Genomic DNA, 23,504 nt, shown 5'->3' on the forward strand with positions numbered 1-23,504 from the left:
ATAAAGGAGGATACAAATGTCTGCAAGGCACCAAAACCTCTTTAAAGAGAAGAACATCTTGGTCTTGTATGGATGGATCTAATTTTCCATCACATGTGGAGGAAGTATGCTTTTGGAGTGTGGGGTGAAAGTGCTGGCTTGATTGGATTCAGAGGCCTGGTATGGGGGTCTCAAGGCTGCAGGACCTTTTTGAAAAGTAGGTGTCCAGGGCAAGGAAGTGCATGGGCCAGTGTAGGTCAGGGTGGGGCCGTAGCTTTCCTAAGGGCTGTGCAGAGTGGTGGGAATTGGAAATTTGGCCTTTGATCCAGCTCACAGGCTGTATTCTCTTCCCTTCCTGCTTTGCCACCAACTCCTGACTTGCTGGGTGGCCTCCAGCCACTGGGCAGGAAGAGCCTGGGCTGTCCCATCTTGGGAGGCCCTGGAAGGGCGTGGCCAGAAAGCATCCTACCACTGCCTGCAAGCCCCCCATGAGGTTGGCATGCACTATTGTGAGCGCTGTCTGAGGAGGACGCTGATGCTATTAATAAAAACTATATGCCTGTTTGGAGTTGGGGAGATAGCTTGGCTGTCTAAACGCCTGCCTGCCAAGTGCGAGGAGCCGGGTTCAACACCCGGTAGGTACTGCATGCTGTGCTGTGCCACGCTGGCCACTGAAACTGGGCATGGTGGCACATTCCTGTAATCCCAGCACTGAGGGGTCTAAGGCAGGAAGATCACTAGGAGTCTGAGCTGCATAGTGAGATCCTCTACCAAATACATAAATAAATAAATAAATAAAAGATTTAAAAAAAAATTAAAACCAAAATGAAGTACGATCATGGCCCCGGCCCAAGTCTGTGGAGCTGCTCATACCACTGACAAAGCCACGGAAGGCTCATCGGCGGCTCCCGCAAGAGCTGACAGTCGCTGGAAGGTCATTGTTCCCACACAGGAACCATCACCTTGAACACAGATCTCGTTTCCCAGTCACCTTCTCTTATTGGCAAGAAATCCCACATATCCCTCTGCTCTGAATTTTCTAAGAACCCAAAGACTTAAACCCACCAGAAGAGAAGTTTGGTGAGCCCACTTTGTTTCCTCTTCTCCCCAGACCTTCTCCGCTCAGGGTACTGATGGTGCTGCTTCCTGCTTCTTCCTGAGCAGCCACCAGTCCTGGCCGACTCACACCCTTCATCATTGCAGTCTTCTTTCCCAGTCCTCCTGAAGAGCCAGAGATGGGGTTTGCTCTCCCATCTCTTCACTGCAATAGTCATGGCCTTTGGCACAACTGAGCTGGACTGTGTTTCTTCAGGGTAGTGGAGAGGTCAGCCCCAAATCTCATTTGAGCAAGGAGTGAGCGGGGGCTCAAAGCCCAGCCTTTGCTCCTCAGAATCTCATTCTATACCACACTGTGTGACTCTGGCCTGACCCATCCAGGAGAAGGGCCTGGACCACTGCTGAAACGGATGTTCGCATTGCAGCCGGGTCAGCTGCTGGGTTCCCTTCTTGGTTAGTCAAGGGGCTGCTTCTGTCAGGGTCCCTGCTTTCAGAACACACATGACATCCAGCCCATCTCTAGGGTGATTTCTACACAGAGATCCAGGGCCAAGGAAGGTCCTTCCAAGGAGCACACAGAAAACACAGCAGGTCCAGTGAGACAAAGTGCCATTCCTTGTGTGCAAAGTGATGCCCAAGTGCCCGCCCTGGGCTCCTAAGAGAGTTCTGCTGAGGTCCACAGTAGTCCACAGCAGCTGCCCACTAGGTCTCTGTCTCTCCTGGAACCTCTTCCTGCACGGTGGAAGGAAGGACAAGTTCCTGAGCCCTTCCATGGCAGCCAGGAGGCACCGAGTGCCAGGCTTGAGAAGATCAGTTCATGTCAGCGATGTGTGGTGGAAAGGTCTCTTGGTATCCATCCATTGCTCGTCTTTATTCTCTGTCACAGCTTTTGAACTTCTAACTCCTGAAAGCGAGCCAAGTATTTCAAAGCAGGGTTCTCCACTCAGATGCCACTTTAGCCCTTAGGTCATGACCAAGGGAGATGAAGACCCAGGGCACCAGGGACTCAGTGTGTCCAACACAGAGCTGTTCACTTTTCTCCCAAACCTGGCCCTTTTCATCCATTCTTTCCATCTCAAAAAATGTGACTATCAACTATTCAAATGCTCCTATCAAAACTGAAGTGTCACCCAGCATCTCCCTCTTGTCTCCATCCCCAGAATTTATTCTGCTGGTCCATTCCATTTTGAATCATATCCCAGCTCTCAGGGCTTCACCCAAGTTCTATCCTCATACTGATCAATCCACTCTACTTTGTCTCTCCACTCCTACTTCTCTCTTTCTTCCCCATTTACCCTCATAGCTCGTCTCTGGTATTTATAATTTAATTTCATCACTAAGAGGTTTGTTTGGCCTATGGTTCCTGAGAGTTCAGTCCATGATTTGCAGACCGGTATGGTACAAGGACATAGTAAAAACATGGCTCACCGGTGCCATCCAGGAAGCAGAGGGAAAGAAGGAGAAGAAAAATGGGGACAAGAAAATACTCCTTCAGGTTATGCCAACAGTAACCTTGGCAGTCCAGGCCCCACCTCTAACAAAACATTCAACTGTGAGGACAGCACCCCTGTGAGCCAGTAACCTTCCAAAAGCCACACCTCTGAACACAAGACGTTTGGGGGCACTTTAGATGTGAACTGTATTAACCACACCCCTCCTATGCTCCAAAGCCTCACGTGGCTTCCACTAGGCATCCTGCAAAGCCCCACTTGGACTCAGTGACCTTGCCCTCTAGTTTCACTCTTCAACACTTTGTCCAGCGCAGAATACTCCAATCACTTGGACCTGTCCCTTCCTATACACCCAGGCCTTTGTCCTTGCTGTCGCTGCTACCTGGATCACTGCCAGCTGCTTCAAGCCTCAACAGCTGGTCACCTCCTCAGGGGTCTTTCCTGAGCCTCCCACCTACAACAGTTTTCCTGTCCCTGTTTTCATCTCCTCCTCATCTCCCTCCAGATTCCTTTAATGTGCATTTCTCTGCAAAATGATGTAAGAAAGCTACTTAACCTGAGGGAGGGGAGGGTAGCAAGCCAAGGACAAGTCTTCCTTGAGTGTCAACTCTACCAGGCAGGGAGCTTATTGATCTATCACTGTCCTTCATGGGCCTGGTGCCTCCACATAACAGTCACTTAATACAGAGATGTTGAAAGAAAAACAACAATGATGGGAAAGATTTCCTTTGGTTTACCATTCCTTGGGAAGATAGGAGAGGCCGACGGGGCTGGGACGGTCATTGTTTTTCTCTGGGGCCTTGGTTTGCAGACCAGTCACGGGAGTGTCCTCACTATAAGCACGACACACTTACCTGCCCTCTTCCTGCCACATCTTCACAGGAAGGGATCTCCACAGGGAAGTTGTGACATTCAAATGGGACACCCATGCCCCATGCCTGGGTAGTGTCTGGACTGTGGTGGCTGCGAGGTCTGGAGCTCCTATGACTGACCTTGTGTGTGTCTCCCTCTGTCTTCATTTCTTTGTCCCTCCCTCCCTCCCTCCCTTCTTCTTCCTGTCTTTCATTCTCGCTGTCACTTTCTGTCTCTCTCCATTGTTTTCTTCCTAGTTTGGTCTCTTTTTCCTGTCACCAAGGGCCAGGCTACTATCCAGGCAGTGTGTCTAGGCCCATCTCTCTGAGGGTGAGAGCCTTCTTCCTGACTCTAAGGGAGGGGTCCTCATGCTGAGCTCTCCAGGGTGGCAGGAGTATTTCAGGGACAGTATCAGGAAGGAAGCTCCAGCTTGGGTTGTTCCTGCTCCCTTAGGTGTAATGCTGGCTGCCTAATTACCCACTTAACTTTCCTAGGGTGACTCTCTCCCCATAGCGCAAACAGCATCCTATACTGGGGCTCAGGCAGTCCACATGTGTGTGCGCATGGGGGCGTGTGCACAAACACACACACACACACACACACACACACACACACACACACAGACACGGTGGGGGACCAGATGGTTGGAATGTCAGAAAATATTGCTGCTTGCAAATCACCTTGGGGCAGGGGTTAGAGAGCAGCACCTTTGCTTACGGGCTCAGCCACGTAGGCTCGGATTCTCCTTGCATCTTCCCTGGCGGTGTCAGGGCTGGAGGACTTGAAATACACACTGCGGCATCTCCCGCTTTGTCTGGTTGCCATCACTACGCATCTGCTGGCTGGCTGCTGGGGCAGCTCGTAGGGAGGAGCTGCTTCTCCAAGATTCAGATTCTCCAGATGGCACCCTCTAGCTGGCTGTGCTGTTTCCATATGATTAGGAGGGAGCTCTGGGGACTTTGAGTCCTAAGATGTTCCCCTGGGACTAACTTGGGCTTTCATGCTAATTATTTTCCAAGGCTACTTACAGCTGGGTCATTTGTACTCATATTTTTTCATGACACAATGCAACAGAGGTTTAATACTTTGAGGGAGAGTTTAAGTAATAGCCCTGCGTGAGAACCCTGTCACCGTCTCTAGTCCTTTCTGGCTTGAGGAGGGGCCCTGTTGGAAATCTGCTTCCATAGTTAGAGAGCAGGTGAGACCCTGTGATGACTTCTGATCAACTTTGGGAGTTTGGGGCGGGGGAGAGAAGTTGGATTTCAGGAGACCCTAAATAGTGGGGAAGGCTGGCCCACTTACCTCATCATGCTGCCGTGGCTGGGCTTTCTTCCTTTAAATTCCTATGACAATGCAATCTAAAGGCATTATTTGAATCTATAAGAAACACAGTGCCAAACCATTGTTTCCTGGAATGCTGAACACCTCAGGACCTCCCAGTGCCCTGAAATGCAGTGGCTTTCTGCAGCCTGTCCCTGTTATCCCACTGCAAGGCACCCTGGGGATGCTTGTCTGCAAAGTCGGTCACCAGCAGCTGGGGTGCCCAGTGTCGGCTGTGAAGGAGACGCGGCAGCCAAGCCAGAGCCTCAGGCTGAGGACCTCCTTGCTCACAGCACACCATCCCCCCTCCCTGTGCAGCATCTCTGAGGCTTTCCCTCCCCAGGTACTCAGCCTGGTGCACACTCTGGCCCTGGAGTTTTGACTGGGGTGAGGCACTGGAGTGATTTAGTGGCTGATCAAGTGGAATCAGATTGTTTATTGGAAATGCTCATTATTTATGATAGCTCATGGCCCTGAAAGCACAGGCACAGGATGCTTTTAGGAATAAAACTAATAAATAATAGCCTGGCTGTGATTTATCCACATGGAGGAAGGGAGCCGCTCATTTCCAGTTGCAGCACAGAGGTCTGAAAGCAGCAGATTCCCCCTTCAGAGGACGTGGAGGAAATTCCTTTACAGACGGGGAGATCTGAGTACAGACAGTTCAAAGGGGATTACAAAAGGAAATTAAAGCCACGTGCCACCCCCATACCTCATCCTGACCCCCTTCTGGACAGATTTGCAAGATAAGCTTTGCAAATTTTCAGTTCCTAAGACTTGATTATTTATTTTTAGATGACATTGGTTTTAATTTTCTCACTTCCAAAAAATATTTAAGAGATATGAGTCATGCTTAAGTTACTTTTGAAATGAATGCCTCAGGCACATGGAACAGAAGTTCAAATTCTATGAAGATAAGGGGATAACATGCAGTATTGAAAGGTTTTTCTTTCCTTTTTCTCCTCCCTCCTACCCTTCCTCTCTTCCTTTTCCTTCTTTCCCCTTTCTCCTCTTCTTCCTTCACCTCCATTGTCATTTCTATCTCTCTCTAACAAGTGTCTCTCCTTTGTAAAAACCAGGTACCAGTTTCTGAGACCCCTAAGCCTCCTGCTGAAATAGGGCCCAGCACTGTAGCGCATCACCCTGGGGGAAAGGTCAGGACTTCTTACGCAGCCTTACTGGGGAAGCAGATGAGGTGGTTGTGCTGCAAGCCACACGGCAGAAGTTAATGAACATTTCCACGGGTGTCTCTGTCCCATTTCTTCTCTACCCAGCTCCTTTTCTGGCCTTCTAGCTCTCCATCACTTTCTGGCGCCTGCAGTGAACCCCAGAACCTCCTTTTTCCTCACATGTAGGCAGTTTTACTCGTTCTGTTGCTTGTCTCAAGTGTCTTTATAGCCTCCATTCTACTCTTCAAAGAAAGGCCTTACCTTGGGAATGTGTCAGATATTTTCTCACTCTTCCAAAAAAATTTTTCTTGTCATTCATTCATTCATTCATTCATTCATTCATTCATTCATTCCCTCCTTTGTCGACTCGTAGCTGTGCCTGGTAGAGTGCACCTGCCTGAGCTGTGATCCAGCTAGATGTATCTCTTCTACCTTGCTCATGGTAAAACTGAAGTTGTGTGCGACAGGAGTGGAAGGAGGTGGCAGGACTGAGAGTCACGTGAAGGTGCACTGTTAGGGATCTAAAGCTGAAAGCGACCTCGAGCTCAATGGCACACATTTCCACCCTAGCCCTGGCACAGTTTCCTTCAGCCAAAGGCAACAGGACTCTGCCTGAGGAAGGGAATGTAGAATCTTAGGGCCAGTGAGGACCTGATGTGTGTAAATCCAACAGGGAGGATGCGTCTCTTAGTTGCAACAGGATCGTAGCGGAGAAAGGGAAGATCTTGCAGATTAGGGATCTAGGACAGTTGCTAGCACACAAGAACCAAAGGCGAGATTTCAAAAGTGGCAGTGCTAACTGTGGATAGTACAAGTCATTCTCCAGCTTTGGTGAAGTAATGCACTGTTACTTAGACTTTTTCTCTGTGGGTCTCTGTCCTTCCTCACATGTTAGGAAGGCCAAACCTGCAAGCCTGCCAGCTGAGGGCTGGGATGGCAGAGCTGTCCAGCTCCTGCATCACCTATGGGGCTGTAGTGGGGCCTCCGCAGTCCAGAGTGGGCCGTGCTGCTGCCAAAGCAGCGCTCTGGGCACTATGCTTTCCCATGCTCAGTGCCCCACCCGCTCACAGGACTGGCCTCTGCAGTGGAGTCACCTTCGTGGTCCTGTGGTTGCTATGTTTGGACCACCACTGTGCCAACAGGATTGCTGGGAGTGGCATCTGCACTTTCTCGTCACTGTCCTCCACTCGCACCACGTCTTGCTATTGCCTGTCCAGCTCAGACATTTCTTCCCTTGTTTATTATCACAGGGCTCTCTTGGGCTTCCAGGAGACAGTCTGTGTCTCTGTTTTGGAGGACACACTATCAAGAGGGCGCTGCAGTGAATGCCCAGTGCTTTCTACTATGGGGAATGAGTGTCACACTCACACACTTTATCTCTCAGATCCAGCTTTTCCCATGCAGCGTGCATGGACTTCGCAGTACACAGGCCTGGCTCCTGGCCCTGGCTGCTCTCAGGGACCCCTCAGCCTGCTCAGAAGCACTGCCCCTACTATCCAAGGGCCTTTCGCTTTATTCATGAATGTGCAACCAGTACTTCAGGACTTGCCTTCCAAGGTTCCACCTGCAGTAGTGAGTTGGATCATATCTAGCTGCCAAAGCACAGGGCATAGAAATGTTATAAACTGTTAGGTGTGAGTCCCTGCTCTGGCAGTTTGCCCATTGTTTGGAGGGCAGCCTTGTGTTGGTGTATCACCACTGAAGAGTTCCTTGGCCTGTGGTGTTGCTCTGCTCCAGCAGCTGCAGTCTTCCTGGAGATGGGGGAAGAGAGATAGGGGAGGTACAAGACGTCACAGGCAGCGTTAGAGCAAGCTTGGGGGTGGCCACCTTCTTTTCCTTGCATAGCTCCTGGGCCTCAGCTCATGCACAGAGCCCTCAGCATGTACCCAGGAGAGGGGAGGAGCTCAATATGCATCTGGGCAGCATCTGCCTCACAGACTCACTCGAGAGGCTGGGTTAACTCTAACAGTGATCTTAATCCAGTGCAAGACTTCCACTTCCCTGTTTGCCAGTGGGCCCTTCTGCAGTATACATCACATGGCTCTGGACAAGGTCCTTGGTTGGGCTGCACCCTGTTGCCTCAAGTACACTATTAAGCTCATGACCACACGCGTTTCTCATCTCTCTGGCTCAGTATGCATTTCCTCCCCTAGTGCATTAGTCACTTTTCTGTCCCTGGGTCCAAATGCCTGACACCCACAGATTACAGAAAAGGTTTATTTTGCCTCACAGTTTCAGAGGGGTCAGTCCGTGGGTACCTGACTCAAAAACAGGAATGGCATAATGCAGGGCAAAGCAGAAGACAGCTACTCAACCTGTGGTGGCCAAGAAGAGAGAAGGAGCAAGAGACTCTCTTCAAAGATATGTGCTCAGTAACATACCTCCTCCTACCAGGGCCTGCTTCCTAACAGCACTTGCCACAGTAAACTCATTAATACATTAATTTACTAATAAATATGACACCCCCATGACCCACTCCCCTTCTAAAAGCTCCATTTCCAAACATATGAGATGGATTGAGGATATTTTAGGTGTAATCGTAACATCGGTCTTTCAAAGATAGCTTCCCATATAAAGTATCTACTCCTATGTTTTTGACACACAGGGATTGAAACAACTATACATAGACCATCAGTCATAGCTATACGAGGGTTAACTTTCAGGTAGTGTAAGTAATTAATAAAGGGAGATACAAATACTATGAAAGGAAGCAGAAGAACATTGCCAGATGGCTGCATCTAAGACACTTCTAGAAGGAGAGATTATGGGTAACATTTAGTTTGGATGTTAAACATGTAAAAGATCTGTCCCGGGGCTGGGGAGTAGCTCAGTGCTCTAAGCACCTGCCTGGCAAGTGCAAGGCACTGGGTTTGATCCCTAGTATCACATACTGTGCCAGCCCCACGCTGAGCAGGCCACCAAAAATGGGGAATGGTGGTGCACACCTGTAATCCCAGCACTGGGGAGACTGAGACAGGAGGATCACTGTGAGTCCAGGCTGTGTAGTGAGACCCTGTACCAAGATAGATAGATAGATAGATAGATAGATAGATAGATAGATGATAGATAGATGATAGATAGATAGATAGATAGATAGATAGATAGATAGATTGATTGATTGATTGATTGATTGATTTGTCCCTGAGAATACACTTTGGGGAGGGCATTCCATGGGACAGAGCAACATCTTGTGTGCAGTTCTTTAAAGATTTCTACACAACTGCTTGTGTCAGGCAGGCAGGCAGGCAAGTCAGGTAGGTCTATGCTACCAAAAGGACGCAGCACTCCCTGGGTGGCGTGGCCCTGAGCTGTGGCCTGTGCTCAGCATGACCAGTCCATAAGGTATACTGTAATGCTTTCCCTCTGCCCATGAAAGCGGCCTTTTCTGGTATCTTCATGTTTGTGTTCACTCAGTTTGGATGTTGAAGTCATAACCTCCAAGGGCATGGTGTTACATTCTGGCCTTGAGAGCTGACCAGGTCATGAGGGCAGAGCTTTCCTGACAGAAGCTGGAGCCCTTCTGTGAAAAGGCTGCAAAGTGATGCTTCACTCTTCCATCATGTGAGGAGCGAGTTGCTATCTGTGAGCCAGGAAGTAGCTTTCACTGGACTCTGAATCTGCCTTATTCCTGGCTGCCAAGCCTCTAGACCTATGAGAAATAGATTTCTGCTTCCCATAAATGGGGTACTTTATGGAATTTTGCTGTTTCAGCCCAGATGTTTAAGAATTACCTATAATTTCTTATCATACACTCCAGCCATCACAGCCCATGGGGCTTCCATCACGTGGGTCACACAGATGTCCACTGTAGCTTCCCAGGTATTGAGAGTCCTCTGAAAACACAAGAGTGCTGCCTGTGCTTCTTGTGGTCCTTCTAGGAGTGTCAGCTGACCTAACTTCTGGGACTGTGACACCTTGTGGCTGTGACCTGGGAGTTGGAGACATACGGCTCAGATTGTGCTTGTCTCATTTATCTGATAAGCCTTTGTCAGTGGAGTGATATGTCTTTTCTTATCCCAAGGACATATGGATGAATATTTTTCCATTAGAAATGGAGGAGAAAAAGAAACAACAGCAACTCTGATTCAGTGTTTGATAAGTCTTTTTAGTCAAGGATCATTGCTCCAATAAAATCTTATGGAAATGGAAAGCATACAGATAAAATCTAATGAAGTAAGCTCAATGAAATGAGGGTGGTAGGAAGATGTAGCTCCTTGGGCCCTTCGATGAGCACCATGGGAAACAATAGCTTATAGACTAATGGAGAGATGCTGAAGGAGAAAAATGAAGCTCATACCTACCCCTTGCTTCTGTAGCCTTCAATTTTCTGGAAGACCTCGTGGGGCTTCTCAGATGAATTTGGTTCTAACACATCAAAGAAGTGTTCCTCTGGGGTTCTACTCTGAAGGGATAACTTGGCAGATGATGGCTTGCATTAAGGTCAAGGGTTGCCTTGGTCTCACTGGCTTGGCTCTTGTCTTGCAGAGGTTCCCAAAACTGAACAGACTTTTGAAGAGCGCTTGATACTTAAAGCTTTCTTGCTGAAATTTGTCAATGCCTACTCCCCCATCTTCTACGTGGCCTTTTTCAAGGGGAGGTGAGTATAACAGTGGTACATATAGAAAAGTAATTTGTCACTAAGATGGTCCTCTACCCCTGGGACAAGCCAGGCAGCCTATCCCTACTGTCAACTCATTTCCTCAGTCCTGTTCTCTGCTTTCTGGTTGGGAAGAATTGCAATCTACTTGGCTGTGCTCTTCAAATTACAAGAAACAGGGCAATTTTGAGAATGAAAAAGAAGGAAGTTTCCTTTTCAGCCAATAGCTTTTAGGGTTTGCAATGCGGTTCTGGTGCTAACTACCCCAGGCCACACAGGGTAGAACACTGTGCTTCTCAAGACTGGCCCTACTTAAGATAGCCACAAGTTCTGAGGCTTCCAGGACAGCTTCAGTTCTTAGCCACTGGTTATGAATTCTGGAGTTCCCATTGCCCCTTAGGTTCAATAAAATACTAGATTGACTCAAAAAATCCAACGATGATGTTATACTTACAGTTTTATTTTAGAAAAGAGATATAAATCAAACAAGCAAATGAGAGAGAGACATAAGTGAGGGCTAGGAAGGTCGTAATCCTGAAGCTTGCTTGTCCTTAGGATCTATCACTCTCCTGGCACATCTGTATGGATCATCTGCCAGGAAGCTTACCGAGCTTCAAGGTCCAGAGTTGTTACTGACATTACCCAGGCATAACTGATGGACTCACTTACTATGTGAGTTACCTCAATCTGTAGCCTCCACCTTCCAGGTCAGACTGCTGTCACTTGGCCCAAAGTCCAACTTACATGGTTGGTCTGTCTGGAAACCCTTGCCTTTAATCTGAGTAATCTCATGGACATAAATTTAGATATAGTCCCAGGCAGGGCTACAGGATAAATCCTGAGAGTACTTGGATGACCTTATCAGATACAAAAGTTACATTTCTTGTTATATAAGTCTTGCTATATCTTGGTCTTAACCATCCAGCAGAAAAGTACAAAAATGAGGTATATAAAGTAAATCCATATTAATACGACGAGCTGTAAAAGGCTCAAGTCAATAACTTCTGAGGATAACCCACTAATATTATAGACTGCTAGACAATGTTAGATTGTTTAGTTCAATTCAAACACCTATAGTATTTAGATGCCAATAGAATATTCACCTCTGACAGGACAAAAAAAAGGATACAAGGGAAAGATCATTTTGTATTTATATATGCAAAATAGCTAGGATAGGTTTACAGCTACTTTCACTTAATTCAATGAGAAGAAAGAGGTGTACTAATAGTGTTTGGACAGAATATCCTGTCTGCTTCTTGTGCTATGGATAACCACTAAAAGATAACAATGTACAATGTATTGATTATCAAAACTGTCCTATTAATCAGCTGTGAAACTGTCTCATTCATATTTATTTCTCAATAAAAAAATAGATATAGTCCCAGGATATATAACAAAGACACTACCATCACTCTGGGCATTTCAAGGATTTAGGAGCCCTTCTGAGAACCAAGGACTAGAGCCAATACCATTTCTATTATGTAATAAGTCTGAATATGAAGTCACTTCTGATAAATATTTTTGTGATCAGGCCAGTGTGCAAACTACAGTGACGTTTGCTACCAGACATCAGTGAGCTGCAGCAAGCAAGCTTTCCTAGAGCTGAAAGATCGTCAAACATGCAGTAAAACCAACACTATTGTGTAGATTTCACAATTTCTTACAGATGTGATTGTGACCCAAAACACAGCCCTCTTTCCCGAATGTCCCAGGGCTGTCCTTGGCTTTCATAAGTTTAAGTAACCAGGAAGCTGTCCATATTAAGGAGCGTGTACTTCGCTAGTGCTTTCTGTACCAATGCAACAGCAGTAACAGATTGCACGCACAATATTTCAGACAGAAAAGGTAGAAGCTTAGAGAAACCTGTGTTATGCTAAAGGAGATAAGCGTGGCAGTTGCCCCACTGTAATCTGTGGTGAGCGCTACAATAAGTGGTACAGAGAAGGTTTTGGGGTGCTGGGGGTAGCACTTAGTGGCACAGCCTAGCTAGCGTGCTTGAGGCTCTTGGCTCACACCTCAGTGCCACAATTAAAAATCATTAAAGGAGGACACTTAGTCATAAATAGAAACAACAAGATCTCAGAGAAAGATCTAGGCAGACCCTTAAATGGGTGAGGAGGATTTTAGCAGGTCATTGGGATGTTGGCACTTTAAGGAAGTAGAACTCTTCTCTTTATATATCTGGACCCATGATTTTTACCTGTCTGAGTCCCCCACCTGCCCAATCTTCTTAACCCCAATAAAATCAACTGTATTTAAAGAAAGAGTGGGGCAGGCTTCATCCTTTCCTTTAACTATTTTCAGAATTCTTTTATGATTCCAGGGAGCTGTACTTAGAACTTAAGTCAATCTCATCCTTTTTTCCTGGGAAATCATGGGCCCTCACCAAAGAGTTGTCTTGACAGTAGCAGAAAGAAGTGCACAGCCAGCACTCTTAGAGAGAATACAGACCACGCCCCCACACCCGTCCACACAGCCCAGGCTGCACCCCTCCCAGCCCCACAGTACAACCAGCCTCAGCCCCTGTCCAGCTCTGCGCCTGTCCCTAGGAACCTGACTGGGTTACAAGAGCAACCTGTCTGATAACAGGATCTGATTGTGGGCCTCTGAGTGATTTGGTACCACTTTGGCCAGTGGCCAGTACTCTTGGGAGGACACCCAGAGAAGGCACTGCCACACGGAGGACATGATTTCTGTTCACCTTGCCAGACTGGACTTTAACTCTTCCTGTGCTTTGGATTCCAGGTTTGTGGGCAGGCCTGGCAGCTACGTCTACGTGTTCGATGGCTACCGCATGGAGGAGGTAAGTAGAGCTGGTGGGGTCTCCTGGCTGGCCAGTGTCCTGTAGGTGCAGCCTGACACACCCACCCTTACCCCACCACAGCATTATTCTCGTCTTTGCTCCTGGAATACTACTCAGTCTGACTGGCTCCGTATCGGTCTCTCTTTCAGTGTGCTCCGGGCGGCTGCCTCATGGAGCTTTGCATTCAGCTCAGCATCATCATGTTGGGAAAGCAGTTGATCCAGAACAACATCTTTGAGATTGGAGTCCCGTATGTAATCAATGCTCTCATCTCTCCTAGCAGGTCTGGGGCTAGCCCAGGAGTACCAGGGGTTTCCAGAAGCTTTTTATGGCTTCTTAATAGTTGTTCTTCTCTCTACTGGGCAATGACTTCCCCGGGAGGCAGTACCCATCTCTCTGCTCTTGGTTCCCTATCTGATCTGGAAGGTTAGTGGTTCCAAGGATTTAACATTTGCTTAAAAACTTATAAATGGTGGAGCTAGAAGTTGAGTATCTCAGACACTGAACTGAATACTGTTTTTCATCCTAATAAATGCGTGCAAGATACTCAATATAGTGGAAAATGAATAAGAAAGTTTGAAGCAAAATGGAATCACTTAGGAAAAGTTCTAAAAAGATAGTATATAATACATAATCTCAGGAGGCAAAGAATGACGGGGTTGTTTTCACGTGGATTCTCTCTCTTTCCCCTATGGTTTTACGCACATGGAAAAGAAAGATTTCTTTCAATCAGCTTTCACATTGAAAAAGTCACAAAAATAAACACTGACCCACAGGTCCTAAAAGAAGAAGATGGCATGAATTAGTCTTACCACAGATCCAAGGAAAATGTAATCCCTTCTGTTCTTCCTTTCCTTTGGCAGTTTCCATGAGAATGAGAGAGATGGTCAGTGGACCTAATGATATAGGGGGGTGAAACTCCCTTCCTGAAAGGTACCTGGGATGAGCTCGTGTTCTCCAAAACTGAAGAATGAATAAATGCAATGTAGGTTAAGAGCAGAATATATTTATTGTGGGGAAAGAAAGCTTCTGTCCTAGAGAGGGACAGAAGGGCGACCCAAGCGGGTTGCCCCTAGAAGCTGTCTCTTCCAGGGATTTTTATAGAGTGAAACCATGTGGTGAGGCTGGTATAAGGTGGAGAACACAGGAACTCGCTTACATTGGGATGAGGTGGGACAAAATTAAGATCAACCAATGATGTTACAAGCACCATTGCTCAGATAAAATTGATTAAATCAGGATCAAATGGGGGAAGCGAGTCATGTAGCAAGCAGGCATGAATAGGAACAAAGGCTCTTCCTATTGGGATTGGGTCAGTGACTCTTTCTGGCTCTTTCAAGGTGATTGATACCTTTTTACAATATCAATCCCTGATGCTCATCCCTATGGAAGTATATGGCTACATTTGTTTACTCTTGTTTTGAGATCTGGCCCATAGCAGGAGTGTCTCTCTTCCAAAGTTGCAAGGTCACCTTGTCTTCCATATTGTCTCCTTGAGGGCCTGGCCCTGTCTGACTGCCTGTAATATTTTCATCTAATTTAGCTGCCTATAATACTTTCACTGGATTGACCATCCTGGGGTGCAGCTGGATGTCAGGCTGAAGATTCCGTGATGCAATCAATCTCCCCACTGAGACTTACTGTGCACACTATGCTAGTGGTTCTCAGGAGGCTCCCTGGGAAGGAAATTGGGTTAATCCATTTCTTTCCAACTACATTTGCTTGTGGAATTACCCAGGGTTCTTTTTTGAACCCCTGGAATTCACTCTGACTAGTTTAAGTAGCAAAAGAAGGCTGTTTGGTTGTGCTTCAGGCATCACAGAACCAGGTTCTGTGGTACGTGACCAGAAACAGGGTTGGATCACACTAGCAGGGTCTTCCAGGGAAAGTTACTGTGTTTGCCTCTTGGTCTAAATGATGAAGACATGGGAAGAAATCACATGACATGGCCCTTGCCTTCTCAGACTTCGGATTTTTAGTTTGGGAGACAAGAGAGTGTACAAACCTGGGTTCTTTGTGCAACACAAATTCCATTCATAGTCAGAGGAAGTCATGTTGAGGACTCAGAGGCAGCCCACAAAGCCTTCAGAAGCAGAGGGGCTTCTTCCAGAATGTCTTGAAAGCAAGCTGCCACCATCCTCTGTTACAAAATGGTCAGCCATTGTTTCTTCAGAGGAAGCATTTCCTTAGAGTGTGGTTATCTTTTTCTAAACACATGCCCACTGACTCTGGTCTCATCAAAAACACCTCCTGATTGGGTAATGCTGCAAAAGGGAAGGAAAGCTTCAAAGAGATGGAAATTTTCTGCAGAGTCTTGGGACATGACAAAAGCAAGAGGCAGAATCTCTTTAAAGGTCACCAAGTCCTAAATCCCTTGGGATGAAAGCAGCCATGAAGAGGTATATGGCCCGACCTCCTCTATCAGCAGCACCTGCTTTGGAGTGGGTCTCACCTGTAGAAAGATCCCCTGAGGAAGCTACTCTTTAGTCTTCTTTAGAAACACATTTACAGAGATAAAGTTCAAATGAAGAAACTTTAGCTTACCAGGGAAGAAAACTCCTTCAAGTGAAAGCTCTATCTGAAGAAAAAGGTCCTCAACATTTCCTCATAGCCCGGTGTCATCCCATCTTTCTGAAGAGCTCTCATCTTTTTTTCCTAATTTTATTGAGAAATAAATAGCAATGAGACAGTTTCAAATCAAATTGGTAGGATAGTTCCAATAATTAGCACATTGCATACTGCCTTCCTAGTGGTTACTTGTTGTACAAGATGCAGACATGATATCCTGTTTACAAACACTATTAGACCAAATCCCTCTATTCCTTGAATTAAGAGAATGTAGCTATATATCTATCCTAACCATTTTGAATGCACAGATACAAAATGGTCATTCGTCTATATCTCCTTTTTTTGTTTAGTTCCATCATTTAAATATTATAGGTGTGTGAACTAAGCAAAATATTCCAAAACAGTCCAGTAGTCCATAATACTATTGGGTCTTCCACTTGACTAGCAATGTCAGAAGTTGTTGACCTGAGTCCCCTACAGCTTAACATAACACCATGGCTTTATTTCTTATACTTTGTTTTTATACTTTTCTGCTGAGAGTTAAGACCAAGATAAAGCAAAACCTATGTAACAATTGTAGCTTTTGGATCTGATAAGGTCAGTGAAATCCCCTCAGGATTTATCTTGAGACCCTGTACCTCAGCTTGTAGATCCTTTGTCAGTGTCAGTCATATGGATGAGTCACGGCCATTGCTTGGCCAATTTGCTCTCTGTGAAAGCCTGAGAGAGTGTTTTCTCTCCATGTGACTCTCCTTAGGCACACTCTACATCATTGATCACTTTCCTCTTTGGCCCCATAATCTCCTTGATCAGAAAATTTGGGACACAACTGAGTTATATGATGTTACAGTACAAGTTCTCATATATCTTGAGTCTTAATTGACCTTGGAAGGCTAGGGACAAAATGTTGGCTTTCCTTGCGGCCCTCCTTTTTCTTTAAATTTTGGTGCAAACTTAGGTTGTTAACCCTCCAGAAGAGAAGCTTATTGTTATTACCATATAACCTAGAAGAGCTCTCATCTTGTGCTCCATTAATTAGGTCACATTCTTAGGGTTCTCTCTGTGCAAATGCTGGGACACCTCAGGTAACTCTCAGGTGGATTGGTGGGAATATTATTCCCTTTCCCTGCTTACCCAGTCTTTAGTCAGCAGCCAGAAGTTCCAGCTTTCGAAGCTTTACTGAGTTCCCTGCTAATTGCATCAAAGTCATTGAGTGATAGTCAAACAAAGATAGTGAAGCATGATTCTTATTCTCTGAGAGCTTAGCATCTTGAAGAAACTGTTTCTTATGGACCCCCCAAATTATGAATGATACCAGAGTCACATCTGGCCCCTGGAAAGCTATGCAGGCAGCCCCGCCACCAGTGCTGAAAGGAGTCTTCATTCCCCTTTCAGCATTCAAAAGAGCCACCTTCCCTTTCACTGCATTGGTGTTCTTCTCTGGATAGAATTTTAGACAGCTTATGGGCACAAAACACCCATATTTTTATCCCTCAACATCTGCTTTACCACTTTGTCCATTTTCTTTGGACATGGAAGCCTTCTGTAGAGTGGAAGAGAGGCAAAACCTCAAGCATGTCTGGACAGTGTGTGGGCATGTTCTCCATCCATCAACTCCACCAGCTCCAAGGCAGAAGAAAATAACACATGGTGGTTCGCCTAAAGGGCATATTTTCCTGTTAATGCTTAGTGTGTGTTTAAATGTGTTCTGCAGTTTAATCCATGGCAATTGCACAGTAATTCACAGAGCCTTGCTGTCCACCTCTCTTGATAAATATAGTTGCAACATAAACATCTCTAAGGTGGGTCTAGCACCCAATGAAGCTGTCCTTTGCTAAGAGAGGGTGGTCCCTGCTGACTCTAAACACAAGCCACAGTTTCACAGTTCTCAGTTTCCTGTCTGGGAATGGATACATCTAACACAATTACCTGGGTGATCTCAGGAGAGTGGAGCAAAGACTGAGTGACTGAGTCCAAGTTCTTTATAAACCTGCATGTTGCCTTTTGAGCGTGGGCAGAGGAAATCACTGTGATTATGATTATTAGATTTTTTGCTGTGGAGGACCACCTGAGCAGCTCTCCTTGAAAGAAGAATGACTGTCTCCATTGTGACTGAGCCTGACCCTATTTCCTTGTATTGATATGTACAGAGCTGGCTAGGACTTCTATTTATCCTTCAATTGGCCTTAAGCAATGTATATTGGTCTAGCTGAGGTGGTGGTGATAGTCTTTGAAGGTGACATGCGTGTTTCCCTGGTAACCTACACCTGCTGCTCTTTAATGTGAGCCAGGTCAAGACAGGACAGTAGAGCTAATGCTCCGCACCACCAGCTGGGATTGAGCCTCAAGATAGAGGCTATGACTTCCTGGGGCTTGAAAGATTACATCAAAGCTGAAGCACCAGGCTTACCAAAACATTAAATACTATATAATGCAGATTACTCTCTCTGCATATCCTCTCTGCATATGGCAGAGGTAAATTTAGGCCACCCACCTAGCTCAGCTCATAGTAGTCACCTACTTCCCACAATTCTCAGTCAATCTTCCTCAAGGCACTCCTCCACTGAATAAAAACCAGGTGCGGCCCTGGGTCACGCTCTTTGTTCTGGAAAGCCATCTTCATGGCTGGACTTAGAGCCCCTTGACTCCCCAGTGATTGAAAATATAAAATTTAGTGTCTTTATTTTTGCTGTGGGTTGCCTTGAAAGTGGTAGATTGGAATCAACTTGATGGGATTCTAATAACGTAACTTTGGGATTACAAATATTGGCTTCTTGGACCAAGACGAGGACCCGGAAGTGTCTCCTACATTTTGCTATGGACTCAGAGCTCTCTTAGCTAGACTTCTATAATCCAGAATTCAAGCACCTGATCATACCTTTATAGCACAGTTAAAAAACACAAAGTAAACATTTTTACAAGGAGTCTTTGTGAGTCAAAGTAAAAAAAAATGTTGTAAGCATAACAGTGAGGAAGAAATCATGCAAAATATAAAACTGATCTTGTACACTGCTTAACACTTTAGGGGAGCAACCACCTCTGACATCAACTCAAGAAGACACTTCTGTTGCTAATGTAATTGGCTTTTGTAATGGCAGCAAATAAAGGGATGCTTATTATTTAAAAAAAAATTACATGTAGTTGGTCATTAGATCTAGTAGGGCAGAGGCTTAGTGACCAAACAGATCTGCATTTAAACCCTATATGTGCAATATGTTCACTGTGTGACATCAGAAGTCTATTCTTTCTTTTTTGGGGGGCAGCTCAGCCCACCCTGAGGGCAGGACTGGCACAGCATGTGGTACCCGGAATCGAACCGTGGTCTCCTGCAGCTGCCTAAGCTTGCCTAAGCAGGCACTTTAGACTGCTGAGCTATCTTGTCGGTTCCCAGAAATATATTCTTGAGAGTTGCATCTAACATGGTTATATAAAGAAAACTGCTGGGGAAAAATACTTAGCTATCCAAAAAATATGTAGAGAAAGACCCATTTATGGGGATTTCAGGTAGCCAACAATTTACTGTGTGTTGTGGGCATTTACATTTATAGTTCATGTTTCATAAGTGTTTCAAGTTCAGAGAGTGAGACTGTGAAGATCCAACTAAGGAATGCTGATTTTTGCTTTTGTTCTGGACGCAGTAGCTTTTGGTACTACTCTAGGGGCTTCAGATTAGATGAGAAATAAATATTAGCCTGACAGTTTAGATTTAACTTTTTTATTTTTACTTTTAAAAACAGAAGCAATCTGGGTAGTAATCCCAGCACTGGAGAAAGTGAGACAGGAAGAATGTAAGTTTGACATCATCTTAGACTATTTATTGAGACCCTGTATTAAAATAAAAGATAAAAGGGCTGAGGATGTTACAGTGATAGAGTGCCCTTGGTTTAGTCCCTAGTACCAGAAGAAAACAAAACAAAAGTGAGAATTTCAGTAGATGATTGTACTCAATAAGAATATTTGGGGTCAGGGCCAGGGAGATGGCTCAGTAGAGTAAGTGCTTGCCTGGCAAGTACAAGGGCCTGAGTTCAATCCCCAGTTCTGCCAAAAATAAATAAATAAATAAATAAATAAATAAATAAAATATTTGGAGTCACAAAACCATGATATAGTTATAAGATCAATCATCTTTATCTCACCATCTCCTTCTAAAATCAATTTTCTAAGATTCTTATAAAATTTTTTAAATGTCCAAGTCTGTATAGTTTACCATTCTCAACTGTCCAGGAAGTCACCTGTGATCACTTTTCTTCCTGAGGTTGTAACATTCCCATTAGACTCTGTGTGTGTGTTTGTGTGTGTATGTGCACATGTGCACCTGTGTGTCTGTGTGTGTGTGTTGAAAAATAACAGTTTTATGTCAGTTCATCAGGCTTCTTGAACTAGAATCTTATTTCCCAATCTAATCATTAGTAAAACAACTTCAAAATTCTCCCCATCTCTACCTAAACAACTACTGGCCTTTCAGTTTTTCTAAGCCAACACACCCTTCCTATTAATCTAAAGCATTTCTGAAGATGAAAAATGAGCACCATCCATTACTATGAACAGCAAATAACAATGTAATGCTAGGAAAAAGAAAACAAAATCAAAATGTGATTAAATCATCAATGACTATTCGCTACCAAGCCTCTTAAGCTTAGCTATGCATTCTGCTTTTCTGCTTGCCCAAAAGGAACCTACAACCCCTGGGGTAGTGGTAAAGGTGGGCCAGGAGCAGCCTGGACTCTCGTCTCTGACTGTGATCAGAGAGGCTGAATGTGAGCAGACAAGAAAGTACCTTTTCCTCTAGGCACCCAAATGAGATGCCAGGCACAGACTGTCAAAGGCCTCTCAGGAACTTTATCCCTACATCTGGTAGGTGTCCCAGACAAAGTTGCTAGGAAACCCCACTGTCTGTCCATGTCCACCGGGCAGCAGGACCTCATCTCCTCACTATTTCTGTTTTGGAGACACTGGAGATGAAAAAATGAGATGCTTCAAAGGGAGGCACTAGAACAAAGCACTTTAAAGTCAGCTCTTTGACTAATGTTATAATAACAGACAAAATTTGTTGGCCCGACCTGGTGCTACAGTATCCTCACTCACGCAATGCCAGCTCCTGGGGCCTAACACAGTCATGGCAAATGCTTTCCAGAGTGGAGTTGAATGGTTTTAAACGTCAGTGGCCTGGGATAATGGTCAGAGGCAGCTCTCTGAGATGACCTCACCAAGGTGAGGGGCTGACACAGTCTGCTTTTGTGCTGTGTGCTACCTATATCCGTGGATAGACGTCTCCCTACCCATGCATCTCACTTTTCCCATATGGATCTGTACAAAACAGACTTTGAATCTGAATGGCCTAATGCCCCTAAAGCACTCCATGCAATAGTCCGACCCACCTCTTTTCTGTAATTTTATCTCAAATTTAGCTTCTGTATGCTTTGAAGCAAAGCTAGAAATGAACCTCTTACTATCCAGAGAGATGAAAGTTTTGCAAATGGTAGAGCCCACCTTTTTTGTGTGCTCACTTCTTTCATGGCTGTCCTTTGAGATGGGCAAGGTGGGCAGGCAGATCCATACTTCTGCTGGCGAAATGTCTCTGTATCCTTATTCTTACTAAATGTAGAGACATCACATAAGAGCTGTGACAGATTCCTGCACACAGCTAGCTGGTAAGATTTCATAATTTTTGTCTTTTTTGTCTACATGTGATAAATATAAAATTTTAAGACATAAACCAGTGTCTCTTTAAAGATGTTAGGAGGCCTGTATTTTCATAGTAGAATCTGATACGGAGTCAAAGTTTAGGGGATACATTGGAAGCTTGCTGGGTGTCAGGAAAGAAGGAGGCCAGAGGCAGATAACTTCCTATCTGTTGTCTTTGGAGAGCCAACCAGTCTGAGGGCCCACAAAGCGAGGTCTTCTAGGATGATCTTGGGCCAGATTTTTGTGGCAAGAAGGCCCAAGGTATGACAATCATATAGTCTGGAAGTGAGCCCATGGGCACAGGCACAGGAAAAGCTTGGAGCCTTCCACAGAGTTTCTAAACTTCGTCATTAAAAAAGGACAGAAGAAATAGCAAATGAAGATGACAAGGGGGTAACTTCAAAAGAGTTTCTGAAACAAGTGGGTACATCATAAGGTAGAAATCAGAATGTGAAGTTTTCCAAATGCCCATCTGCATGGTATACAGCTCACAGGATTCCCCTGAAATCCTGCTCTGGGGAGACATTTCTGATTAATTATTATTATTATTTTTTTGTGTGTGTGGAACCGGGGATTGAACTCAGGCCCTTGCACTTGCCAGGGAAGCGCTTATTCCACTGAGCTATCTCTCTGGCCCCTCTGATTAATTATTGTTTTAATGGTTACTGAGACACCCAGGAGGGAAACCTGGGAATAGTGAGCTTATAGACCTATTTGTGGACAGATTTTCTCTTTGCTTTTCAGACTGGCCTATAGTGGAAAGGACCCTGAAGCCCCTTCCTTTCATTCACCTGCGCTTGGCCTCTGCTTGGGTTCACTTCTGTGTGCTAAAGCCTCCCATTCCCCACACCAGCTTCGCCTGATGATATTGTTTGGGGCCCCTGATGACCGTCTGCGCCACCCATACTGGTGTTCATTGCTGGGCCCCTGGCTGCCCTCTGCGTGTGGTTCTCAGATTTCTGTGTCCAGCCTCCATCTGCCCTCTGCACTCTGTGCACTGGGCAGCAGTTGCTACTTCTTTGGGGATCACTTGGGATCCACACTCTCCCTAGCTCATTTTCTTTTCAGAAACATTGCTTGCTTTCATGGGTATTAGGAAGCACGAGTCCCTGGCAGTATGAATAGAGAGACATTTGGATCACTGTGTCACAAACAGAGCAGCATCCAGTCACAGCCCCGGGCCGTAGGACCCTGGGTACCTCCTTCCTGCGCCTGTGTGAGCTTCTGCAGAGGAGTTGGCTTTCTGTTCTCGCCACCTTCCACTCTGGACACTTGGTGTTCAGTGCTCACAGCTTTGCCAGCTCCTTCCTACACGAGCCGTCTTCCAAGGCAGTCATTCAAGCCCTCGCATGGTACTATGTCCATGACTATTTTCATTAATCTATAATTTTATACATTTTGTTCATTCATGATTATTTTAGTGGCATTTCCAAAGTAGATAAAGAATGTATGCTTTTGTTCAACTGTCCGTGTATAATCAAATCTCCTCGGGGCTGGGGAGAAGGCTTAGTAGAATAAACGCTTTCCTGGCAAATGCAAGGGCCTGAGTTCAATCTCCAGTTCCACAAAAAAACAAAACAAAACGAAACAAAAAACCCTCCTAACTATTCTATACTAAATATTTAGTGAAGTTTTCTAGTCACTGATATGTGGAAGAAAGTCCTTAATTTGAGTCTGATTATGATCTCCCCTTCCTCCTTCTCTCCTTCCCTCCCTCCTTCCCTTCTCTCCCTCCCTCCCTTCTCTCCTTCCCTTCCTCCCTCCCTCCCTTCTCTCCTTCCCTCCCTTCTTCCCTTCTCTCCCTCCCTCCCTTCTCTCCTTCCCTTCCTCCCTCCCTCCCTTCTCTCCTTTCCTCCCTCTCTTCTTCCCTCCCTGCCTTCCTTCCTTCCTTCCTTCCTTCCTTCCTTCCTTCCTTCCTTCCTTCCTTCCTTTTTCTCTCTCAAATGTACTAAGGACTGTATATATGTCATTTCATTTAATCCTCAGACCAACCCTGAGAGGTAGGGCCATTGTTAGTTTGGTAT

At 45.5% G+C, this 23,504-nt stretch overlaps 1 protein-coding gene across 4 annotated transcripts in view; it reads left to right on the plus strand.

Moving 5' to 3' along the window:
* Nucleotides 1–23,504, plus strand: part of Ano2 (anoctamin 2) — a 372,934-nt gene that overhangs the window by 309,239 nt on the left and 40,191 nt on the right. For all 4 annotated transcript variants that reach the window (XM_012517437.2, XM_023703730.1, XM_023703729.1 and 1 more), the window contains 3 exons: nucleotides 10,313–10,424; nucleotides 13,170–13,227; nucleotides 13,377–13,477. In XM_012517437.2, the coding sequence (XP_012372891.1) occupies nucleotides 10,313–10,424; nucleotides 13,170–13,227; nucleotides 13,377–13,477 (271 nt within the window). The remainder of the gene's footprint in view (nucleotides 1–10,312; nucleotides 10,425–13,169; nucleotides 13,228–13,376; nucleotides 13,478–23,504) is intronic.

This window comes from Octodon degus, unplaced genomic scaffold (assembly GCF_000260255.1).
Source record: "Octodon degus isolate 3935 unplaced genomic scaffold, OctDeg1.0 scaffold00178, whole genome shotgun sequence".
Lineage (NCBI taxonomy): Eukaryota > Metazoa > Chordata > Mammalia > Rodentia > Octodontidae > Octodon > Octodon degus.